Source organism: Montipora capricornis, chromosome 1 (genome assembly GCF_036669925.1).
Source record: "Montipora capricornis isolate CH-2021 chromosome 1, ASM3666992v2, whole genome shotgun sequence".
NCBI classification, from domain to species: Eukaryota; Metazoa; Cnidaria; class Anthozoa; order Scleractinia; family Acroporidae; genus Montipora; species Montipora capricornis.
In genome coordinates this window covers 5,136,057-5,148,036 of record NC_090883.1, presented here as the reverse complement: position 1 = coordinate 5,148,036, position 11,980 = coordinate 5,136,057, and the positions used below count along the sequence as shown (strand labels likewise).

At 40.8% G+C, this 11,980-nt stretch overlaps 1 protein-coding gene across 1 annotated transcript; it reads right to left on the bottom strand.

Moving 5' to 3' along the window:
• Positions 1-9,403: 9,403 nt before the first annotated feature.
• LOC138055250 (uncharacterized) lies at positions 9,404-10,429 on the bottom strand. Its single transcript, XM_068901230.1, has one exon. It carries the CDS (start codon positions 10,427-10,429, stop codon positions 9,404-9,406), a length of 1,026 nt encoding a protein of 341 aa, XP_068757331.1.
• Between the last annotated feature and the right edge of the window lie 1,551 nt (positions 10,430-11,980).

Sequence of the window (11,980 nt, the reverse complement as noted above, 5' to 3'; positions counted from 1 at the left end):
CAGAGTATCCTATTAACTGCAGAGACGGCCAGCCAAGTACCTGCTCAGACCACTGCCATAATTTTAATTTTTGTGATAACAGCGACGACGCTTTTAAAGTTGAATGCCATCACATCCACGATACTTTGTGTAACAATTGCGAATTCTTGAAGACCGTATTGCGGGAAATGGAAGACCAGGTCATTAGAATCTCTTTCTGCAAAGGAAAGTTCCGCAGGAAAGAGATCACTAAACCAATTTACAAAATGAAGTTGCAAAATGAGTGAGGCACGTTCATTGACTGGAAAATCCTACCGTTCTCCTGTATTTTTTTATGATGTCCTCTCCGATATTTTAATGTCCAAGGAAATACAAAACCCAACAGGAGGCTAATCCGCATAAGTGCTAAGAATTGAATCTCAATCACAGCTGCATCTTATAGCACCAGATACTAGCGCATTGAGAAAAAAAAAAGGTTATTCTTGAGAGTAATGAACTCAGTTTTAACAACCAAGATTAGTATTCCTCGTCTTCGGGGACGACAGTATTCCAATATCTTTTTTTTTCCTTGAAGGCAAACATTGACATGAATCATTCTAGCCCAAAAAAAGAACATTGAGTCAGATTTTTTCAATAGACCACTGGCCAGAAGCGTCCACTCGTGACTCCAGGGTCTCTCATCTTACCATCCCCTAAAGCTCCAGGGTGCGGTAAGATGAGAGACCCTGGGAACGAGGTTGTCGTGACTTCATAAATCAGAAAATGCTGCGGCCAAGACGGTACGGCGGTTAGAGAAGTTTTTCTGTTTAAATGACTATAAAACGTTTCAGCACTCTTCTACTAGCATACTTTTCCTTGACGTAATTGTCTCTTTGACTAACAACGGAAGTAGGGTATATCTTCTGACCTCTACACCAAACCTACAGACAAACACCAACATCTACTCTATTCATCTTGCCATCCATTACACACTAAAAGGGCCATTCCTTTCAGTCTTTTCCAGATTCAACTTTCTTTACCAGATGGTAATTTTCCTTTTTCTCGGTATTTTTCATCTTCCTTTCTCTTTTAATTCTACGTCCTTCTACTTAGGTGTCTTGGCAAAAGCGAAGTGTTTTGCCGAAGTGGCAACGTAACAGTAACCCCGCTGACCACTGCAAGTGCTGACCCATAACATCTGTTGGAATGTATGTAACGGAATACATGCTGCCCACATTCAAAGCACTTGGAAACTAGCTGAGGCTGAATTTATCGTCATTAATAGGAACAACTAAAACTGTTTCACTTCACGATTTCTGGTGATAGAAAGATTGTTTTTGTTTTACTTATATTTCACGGATTTGTTTGGATTCCACCACCGTTTGGACAAATGAACCCGAAATGATCACTGTCACGCGACAACATTTCCAAGATTCAGCTCTCCTTGGCAGATGGTAATTTCGAGCCATGTTCTTTTTCTGCGTATCTTTCATCTTTCGTTTTCTTTTAATTCTATATACTTCTATTTAGGATAGATTTGAGCGCCTAGCAAGGTTTGAAGTGGCGTTTACCATGCTATCCACGGCCGTATTGGCAAAAGAGAAGTGTTTCGACGAAGTGGCAACATAAAGGTAATTAAGGTAACTTTGAACACTTTGTACAAGATCAGTATACTTTGGCCGAAAAATGTTTTTCCAGAAACGTGATGTATATGTCTCTAATGTCTGATTCATTATTGTGATTGCTTTCAACAGCAACAATTATTTTAAAATCAGCTCCAACACTCCATCTAATTTAGTATGTAATATTTGAAAATTTATTTTTATTCACTGCAGCAGTTTTTCGATGGTATTGCATTAAAAGGCCTTTTTCTTCAACACTGTGTAGTTTTGTCGTTATTTTGCGTTGCGATAGTCACTTCTGAACCCTTTTATTGTGGGGGCTGTTTTTCGGCCTGATTTTGCTGTTGGTCTGACCGAAGCAGTTTGGGGCTGGATATTTTTAGTCTTAAGTGAAACTGGAACAAAAGAGATTCATTTTGAAATAGTATTCGGTAGCCTCTACTTGGGAGATAAAAATCGGCCGATTTTATTTTTAGCCGGAAATCATCAGTCGTTTCTTAGACGCAGGGCCTCTTAAGTAAGTCTACGAAATTTCCAACAACTTAACATCACTTTCACTTTTTCCACTTTATCTATGTAATTATGAAAAACTGCTTTATTTGAATCCGACGAAAACCAAAAACCGAGAGCTTTAACTTTTGCTTTAAAATTATTTTCAGGACAGAGCCTTGACAGCCTTGAAGGAATCTGGTTACACATCAAATTTCCTAGTTCTACGGCTCTGTTCGCAGTCATGTACAGGCCTCCTGACGCAGATCATTTCTTCGATCTTGTCAACTCCCTTTTAGAAAAGGCATGGCTGAAGTCCTCCAACCTTTTTTTTGATGGGAGATTTCAACTGCGACTTCTCTACTAAGGGCTTATTGAGCGCAAACACTAGCAAACTGCCTTCCATTTTCGAGATGTTTAATATGGAGAACGTCATACAAGAAGCCACAAGACAAACGATAACATCAAGCTTCTTAATTGATCTTATTGTAACCACAAGAAAAGATCTTGTCAGCGCTACAGGTGTATTCCCTTTGGGGATATCGGATCATAACTTAATATTTGTGACTATTCGGCTTAAGAACAAAAGACTGCCACCAATAGTAGTCAAAACACGAGATTACAAAAGAATGGATATAAGAAGTTTCAGAGATGACATCGAAAGTGCGCCATTCAATATCACGTCCATATTTGACAACCCTGATGATAATCTGTGGGCCTGGCAATACTTTTTTAATGACTTATGTGACAAGCATGCCCCATGGAAGAATGTGAAAATTAGAAGTATTTCCTCCCCCTGGATGACTAGTGATATTCGACTCAAAATGAACAGAAGGTACAAAGTATTCAAAGAAGCAGTCTGCATACAACAAGGCCAGAAACAATGTTACATCAGAGCTACGAAAAGCCAACACCTCATATTTCTCTAAAATGTTTGGCGAAGTCCAATCGACAAGTGCATACTGCAATCTTATGAAGAGAGCCGCTGATCCTAAGGCACGGAAAACCATTGGGCCTGTGAAAAGAGACGATGGCACTCTAGCCCTTTGTTACGGGTTCAAATGTTTTGAGGAAAGGTAGTTTGCAAACAAAACTGAACACAGGGTTGCCGGAACAACAACAAGAAGATTTATTCCAAATTGAACATAGTTTCCACAAAGTAAAACTCTGAACAACACGTACTCGACAAACTTACACGGCCTCCGCCAACTTAAATAAACACAGCTTCTGTCACAGTTGACTAAACACGGCTAACGCCAACTCTCTTTGCTTGTGAAAAACTAGTTAGAAAAAACTTTGCTAGGACTCGTCTACTTACATACTCTCACAATAAGCTTCTAGAACTTTCTTAAATAGTAATCAATCTATTAATAGAAAGATTACAAAATACACCGATTTCGAAAATTTGCTTACCGTATTAACCTGTGTATACTACGCACTTTTTTTCCGCTAAAACAGCTCCGAAAATGGAGATGCGTATTATACACGGAATCCATTGTTTTAGACACGCGTCCCTCATTAGCATAAAAACAAAGACACATTGGTTTTGGATTGAAAAGTAAAAGGCTTGACCAAGATCCACTAGTAAATTTTCCTTTCCTTTTAAATGAAAAACTGAACAACATAGCCTTCACTTTTGAGCGATAAACTGAAAATCAAAATGGCCATGAAACTCCCCGGAGTTTACGATGCCGTTCTGATAAATAACGCTCGTTAATTTCGCTGAAGATCATCCGATTTCACACTGTTATATTATAAAACTTTGCAAAGAACACAACTACCCACTACATGTTACTGGAAATATGGACAAAACGCCACTGATCTTCGATATGCCGCGGAACCGAATGATCAACATTACACCGCAGAGAAGAAAATTAATGTCACGCAACTGTTTTGTTGGCGCGTGCTGCTGATGGACCAAATTAAGACCAAGGGTGATTTTCAAGAGGAAAACGGTGCCTAAAGTTGAAAACAAGCACAGGGTTATCAGCGATGCCGATGGAATGAAGAGTTTGGCGTGCTCCACGTGTTGGGACTGGGGAGACGAACAAGCCTGCTTGTTTATGCTTTCGAAGCTCGTGTGACTGAAAGCATGAAAGCAGCAGAGACAACACCAATTTAGCAGTAATTCTTGGCGGATTGACCTCAGTTCTGCCTGAAGAGATGATTGAGTCGCATTTTGTCAAATATGGAGTAGTAAAAAAACCATGATAACACACGAGACGATCTTGTGGACGGACAACAAGATGAACTTGTCGATGATGAATCTTGTGTGAGAGAAGTGCTGTTCGATTGTGACTACAAGTTAAAGGTTTCAGTTTTTAAACACTTTACATTGGCTTATTTACTTTACTGTTTTCTTATCCAGGAAATGGATTGTTTTCACACTAGTTTTGCTTTTTGCTCTATTTTTTTCAAAATGCAGTCCAAAATTGGGGTGCGTATTATACACGGGTAAATACGGTAGGCACGAACCTAAAAATAAACAAACTATGAACTCTCGCGAAGCTTCTAGAAAGTAACGCTTGTCACGCAATGCTATTTTTCGTAACATAATCCCCTTCTTGAAGAAATTTCCTAAATTTATCCTAAACAAGAAAAATTGCTAAATAAGGGGGCAGTTCAATGTCATTCCTCAGCACGACTCAAGTAATCTGCTTCAACGTTCTCTGAGCCCTTAATGGCTTCAACTTTGAATGAATAACTTTGCAAAAACATAGCCCAACGCATAAGACTTCCGTTGGCAAACTTAGCACTGTTCATATACTTTAAGGGTTCATGGTCCGTCTGAAGAACAAAAGAGACTCTGTACAAATAAAGATGAAATCTCTTGATACTCCATACAATCGCTAGACATTCCTTCTCAATTGTGGAGTAGTTCCTTTCTGCACCTGTCAATTTCTTGCTTGCGTAGCAAACGGGAAACAACTTCTCATCATGTTTCTGCGTTAACATTGCACCGATTCCACTGTTGGAGGCGTCCGTCCTTAAGAAATAAGTTTTAGCTGGATCGGGGAGACGTAAAATAGGCTCACTTGTTTGGTAGACTTTCTCTTGTGCTTCACCCCACTCAACTTTATTAGGTTGGCCTTTCCGTGTGAGATCAGATAAGGGCACTGCGATCGCTGCAAAGTTGGGGATGAAATCTCTATAGTATCCTGCTAGACCCATAAAAGATCGCACCTGTTTCTTTGTGCTTGGCCTTGGGGCATCTTTAATTTTCTCCACGTTATCCTGATATAGACCAATCATTCCTTGCTCGAGACGATGGCCTAGGAAATCCACACTGTTTACACCGAATAGGCACTTATTAGGTCTAATAGTGAACCCCGCTTGTACAAGGCACGAAAATAGCTCTCTTAGGGCTCTAATATGTTCTTGCCACGTACGGGTGTGAACCAATATATCGTCCCAGTAGAAATCAACATTGGCTACATCTTCTAGCAAATTCTTCATTGCAAGCTTCAGTGTTGCTGCCGAGTTGATCATTCCAAACGGCATCTTCAAGAACTCGTACGACCCGTCACATGTTACGAACGCCGTTTTCTGTATGTCCTCCTCTGGTATTGTTATCTGCCAATATCCCTTGCTAAGGTCAATTTTCGAGTAGAACTTGTCTCCACTAAGCTTCTGAAACAAATGTTCAGCGGTTGGCATAGGCTCGGGATCAAATACAGTTAGTTTATTTAATTTCCGATAATCAACGCACACACGGTTTGTGTTGTCTTTTTTCTTCACTACAACCACAGGTGACACATACGGAGAACTGGACTCTCTAATAACTCCCATTCTGGTCATGTCGGCAATATCTCTTCTCAGTGATTCTCTGATGCTGTAAGGTACTGGGTAAGGTCTTGATCTAACCGGCTGGTCTGAAATGAGGTTGATATGATGCTGAACGAGATCTGTGGCACCTGGTGCTTTAGTAAACAAATTCGTAAACTGTTTAGCCAAATCCATAAATTCATTCTGTTGGTCATCCGTCCGATTTGGTCCAGTGTTAACATCTTCGATTGATTCCTTGGCTACATATCCACCAAGCTCTAAAAAATCAACGTTTTCTCCCTCTGCTTCATCAGCTTTAGCTGCACAGTCGACAGCATCGTCTACACACGAAGCGCCTACTCCACCAGCTACTGCTCCTTCGGGTGTAGTCTCCTCTCGCTCAAAGTACTTTTTAAGAAGGTTAGCGTGGTAAATTTTCTTCTTGCCTTTTACTTTCACTTCGTAGTCATTGAGACCCACTACAGAACTAACTTCAAAGGGACCCTTCCACTGCATAAGTAGCTTGTTATGGTCCGTAGGTAGCAGTAGAAGCACTTTCTCACCTGACTGGAACTTCCTAACTTTAGACTTGCGGTCGTAATAGTGCTTTTCTGCTGGGCTTTCTCCAGTTCACTATGGGCTAGTTTAAGGGTATCTTCTAACTTCTCTCATAATTCGAAAACGTACTGGTAACTGTTCTTTACCTCAGGCTCGTCAACTTTTTTCGTCCACAGCTGTTTGAGTATAGCCATTGGTCCTCTAAGAGCTCTTCCATATAACAGCTCAAACGGTGAAAAACCAGTGGACTCTTGGGGAACTTCACGATAAGCAAACAACAGCGGGTTTATGCAGCGATGCCACTGTCTTGGCTGCTCACTACACAGTCTCTTCAGCATAGATTTCATTGTTCCATTGAACTTCTCTGTCAAAACGTTACACATCGGGTGATAGGGTGTTGTTGTAAGCTGTTTAATGCTTAGTAGTCGGGTGACTTCTCTCATACAGTCAGAAACAAACTGCGTACCCAGATCACTTAAGATTTCTTCTGGTACTCCTAGACGGCTGAAGATATCTACCAATGCCTCTGCTACAGTCTCTGTGTCAATGTTCTCAAGTGGCACAGCCTCAGGGTAGCGAGTCGAAAAATCTACCAGTGTCAATATATATCTGTGTCCTTCTTCACTCGAGGGACTGATAGGAACAACAAGATCTATTGCTACTCTCTTAAAAGGCTTGTCTATCAGCAGCATCTTCTCTAACGGTACCTTTGGCACAGATCCCTTACTTACGACCTTCTGACGCATCACAGGACTTGCAAAATCGGGTGACGTCACCATGAATTTCAGGCCAATAAAACGCACTCTGGATCTTGTCTGTTGTTTTCTTGATGCCCATATGACCGCCCATGAATCGATCCGTGAGCTACTTCCATTATGGGGCATCTCAACTTCTCAGGTAGTATAACTTGTTTAAGCGGTTTACCACCGTTCACGTAAGGATGCTCGTATAAGCGGTACAGTACTCCAGATTTTTCTTCAAAGGAAATATCTGCCTGATCCTTCACGAGGGCATTGTCTAAAAACATGTCAGCTAATTTTTGAAACACTCTCTGCGAACCAATTTACAAGCAGGCTTCAACTAAAACTTCTTACTTCGGATCAAGTTGATGTGATGTTTTCAAAGGAATTAATCTTACCTTTAGGGGCAAAAAGCTTGCTGATGTATCAACTAGATTTCCTAAAGGAAGAATCGCCACTGCCAATTAGAGGGAAGAGAGTAGAGCGAAAAATAATCAATGGAACGTCTCAACCCGACCGAGAAATGCAGTCAAAGGTGGAAATGCGGCCCGTAAGTTTGCACGTGTTGACGACAGAATCGAGCAGATCTCAAGAGGAAACAAAAAGAAATTCAGGAACTTGAAAATCAAGCAAAAAAATTTGGAGGATTTTTCATCAAACAACGAATTTCATTTCATCAAAAATTTGACCCACGTTTGTATGCAGTTGATCCTTCGTACAAGACAAACAAACCTAAACTTATGTGAGATGTGCGCATGTTGCGAAATTTCCTTGATAGAAAAATTCCGCCAGTGTGTTCAGACGATCACGAGCAGTTACGCATTCTTCTTACAAAATGTAAAAAGAATCTTCAGCAAGTCGCCGATTCTCCTGATTTGTTCGATCAAGCAGGAACTTCTGCTAATGTTGAATACTGTAGACACGTCGCCGGTTAAGTCTAGTTTCTCTGCAGATGCAGCGAAAGGAAGTACTAGTAAACCGAAGACATCTAAGTCACATGTAATTTCAAAGGACGATACTAAAGACAGTGGCACTTCATCAAGTGACAGCGATGACTACCGACGGAGAAAACGCAAGAGTAAGAAGATTAAAAAGAGAAAGCGGCACCGTTCAAGCAGTTCGAGTTCAAGTTCTGACATTAAGGATAAATTGCACGCGGCCCGCGTAAGCAGTAACTCATTCGCAGTGCCACATTATTACAATCTACACGGATATCCAATTCCTTTCAGTGCCGGCCATAGTGTAAATATACAGAGTGTTGCCCTAAACGCATCACACATGCACAGTATGCGCTTTCAAAATACGCAGTCTCCCGAATTTCGCGAATATGTACTATCCGCAAACTCCATTTCCTGTTCCCCTTTCAACTTCCCATTCGCAGTTTTCAAGCGGGTGACACTGAGATGACGAATTCTAGTTCTAGTGCGGCGGCTGAAGAATTGCGTTGTCCTTGTACTCAGAGTCCTGAAAGCCCTGGTAGATGGGGTAGTTTAAATACACTGGTAAATATTGCCACGCAGTTTGCAGACTCTGATCCTAAAAATTAAGTGCCAATTCTCTGCATAGTCATTTAAATTTTACATCCAAGCTGATGACTTCGCCATTGTATAAAACAGTAATAGACCGATGGTAAAAGGAATCAGGAACAAAACCCAGAATTATTTCATTTACGTCCTAGCTTGTTGAGTTTTGTTCTGCGAACATTGAGTTTGAATAAACATTCAAATAGACATTCCAATTAGTAAACCGAATCGAGAGTAGCGGTTCCAAGTTTGAGTTACATGTAACCTAGATAATTTTATAATTAGGTAAATAAATGCAACAGTTGATATTTGTTTTAGTGAAAAGAGGGAAATTGAATAGACCATCAAAATCAAGTGGTATTTATGGCTGACATAATTTTACAAGTAAACGATTCTCAACCAAGCAAGGCTTATTTCATGATCTTTACTTCTCTGAAATGTAAATTTATTTGAGAGGTACACTGTACAGACCAGACGGATGGAGCCTTTTGCGTCAACAAAACGACATTAAAACGTTCTTGTTTGGCGCTGTTTCTAGAGTGATGTATACCCTGAAAAAAAAAACCTTTATACTTTTAAACCACTATGGGTGGAAGAGTTACCTAATAAACCAACAAATTGTATTTCTATTTTTAGGCAGGTGTCGGGTGACATCTGGGAAAATTCAATTAAAAATTTTACAAAAGGTTCAGCAAATAAGTCAATGCACTTCACATTTTGGCAATGTACAAATTACTAAAAACTAGTATTAAATACTTAATCGACGTAACCATAAATGCCTAAAGAAATTAAGCGACATTCCGGGCGTGATTGTGCTCAGGCCTTGGAAAATAGCAACATCTCTATGCACTTCGGCAAACTTCGAATGCTTTCGAAGCCATCCCTTCAACACTCTGACGCAGTGTTCGCAGGTATTATATTGGGGATGGTAAGGTGGTTGATAAATCAAGGCAATTCCACGGGCTGCCAGCATATTTCTTAACACTGGTTCCACATGTCTGGCGTGGTGAAAACCACAGTTATCTAAAATGACTGTATTGCCAACTTTTAGAAGCAGGTTTCCAAAAATATCTTCTTCTTGTAATGCTTCTGCGAAGAAATGAAGAAGTTCAAGTCCATTAGAAGGCCCAGGTAACAACTTGACGTGTCCAACTCCATACATATTATGCAGAAGATTTACGGTAAAGGTAGCATTGCTTGCATACCGCTGAACCTCCAAAGCTCGGTGACCGATTCTTGAATGTCCGTAATTCCTATTTCCAGTCGTCTTTACCACTGAACACTCATCAAAAAAGTGCATTGTTCTCGGATCAATAGCCGAACAAACAGTTAAATATTGAGTAACTCTGTTTTCTATTTCAGGTGCTAGTGATTCTTGCGGAATTACGCTAACTTTCTTGAAAGAATAACCCAGATCTTGTGTTAAGCTTCGGCTAATCGAAGAACTTGACGGGACATTTTCAGGCAAACATACTTTGTTTTCCACCAATTTGCTTTGAATCTCATTGCTATAAATGCTGGGCTTTGATTTTTTACAGTACTCAACATAAATATTAACATCGTCAGTGCGTGCTAAGCGGGTTTTATTTCCTCCTTTTTCAGCTTCAGCATTTCCTCTGCGAACGAAGTTATCGACAATGTTGGCAATGGTTTGTTTCCGTAGTCTTAGCTCTTTTCCTATTTGTGATGGTCCTTTCCCTTCCAACCAGCTTTCAATAATATTCTCCCTGACAGAACTTGGAATTGCTTTGCCTTGCAATGTGAAGGGATTCATTTGTAATTATGTAGCCAACCCAACTACACCGAATGGCGCGAACTTCGCTCCCAATGAACTTCGCAACTTCCCAACAAAGTTCGGCGTGAAATTCACAACTTCGTTTGGAAGTTCACGATTTGATTGGCGACTATGTCATGAAATTGCCAAGTTTGTAGGGAACTTCGGGAATTTCAAACGAACTTCGCAAACCGTTTGTCAAAAATTTTGTGAAACTCACTGTAAGATCTGGTGACTTAACCAAACAGCCAGCGCTAACTTGACCACGTTGCACAGGGTAACCATCTTTACCTTGGCCTCCTGACTTCCGTCCACCTGATCGACAGCTCCTCGCCTCATGACCTTGCTTGCCACATAGGAGACACTTTCTTGCTAGAGTTGGGCAGTTAATTGCTTTGTGTCCGCGGGCATTACATTTGTAACACTGGAGAGCTGTTGTATCACTCTGTGCGTTCTTTGTTTCTTCCGTCCTGGACTGTACTAAAGGCTTCTTGGTCGCAGAGCTAAACAAGTGCTTTCCATGAGCTTCCAAGTATTGATCGGCGATTTTCGCTATCTGGTCAAGCGTTTCCGGGGCTGTTTCACGAAGGTGAATAGCTAACTCTTTTGGACAAGAGTCAATAATCTGTTCTTCTACAATTAGATCTTTCAGGCCTTCAAAAGAACGTTGAGTATGCGACAGTTCCAACCACCGCAACAAATATCTTTCCAGTCGCACTATAAACTGGTCTGGGCTCTCATCAACTTCTGGCTTTGATGCTCTAAATTTACGGCAATACCCATCCTCCGTAGGGTCATATCTCTTCATCAAAGCTATCTTTACTTGGTCATAATCTTGGGCTGCTTCCTCAGATAACCGCGAATCAACTTCTAGAGCACGTCCAGACAAAAGAGCACTAAGTTTCGAAGCCCATCCTGTCTTTTCCCATTTAGCTGTCCCTGCAAATCTTTCAAATCTTTGTAAATAAGCATCCAAGTCGTCCTTGCCATCGACAAATGAGGGAAGCTTGGTGTCTTGGCCCTATCCTCTCTCACTTCAGGACACCCGTCAGCATTCTCCACAGCCAAACGTGCAATCTCCAGCTCATGGTCTCTTTTTGCCGCTTCAATATCCTCTTTCTGTATCAACAGCTCGGCTTTCTTAGTTCGCGTTCTTGTCACCTAGTTTCTCTCTCTTCTCTTCTTCTATCTTCTTCAAGTAATTGACGTCTCTCTTCCTTTTCTTCTTCAAACTGCAAACGCTTTTCTTCTCTTTCCTCTTCCAATTGTCTACGTTTTTCTTCCTCTAACTTTTGTTGCTTCTCTACAAACTCGAGCAGCTTTGCTCATTCCAATCCGAATTCTTTTCCCATCTGCAAAAGCTTCTCCATTTCCATAGCAGTATTTCACATCAAAAACACAATATCCTCTCTCTTTGTGCAGTTCTTCTTACTTTAGGTGTAACTCCTTCTTCTTGAACTGTCCTTTCCTGGTTTCTGTAGTCGGCAAACAAATGAATTCCTCTCTTGGACGGGCTCCCAATGTTATGGGTTCGAATGTTTTGAGGAAAGG

Coding starts and splice junctions, on each gene's coding strand:
- LOC138055250 (XM_068901230.1), bottom strand. CDS start 10,429: ATGAATCCCTTCACATTGCAAGGCAAAGCAATTCCAAGTTCTGTCAGG.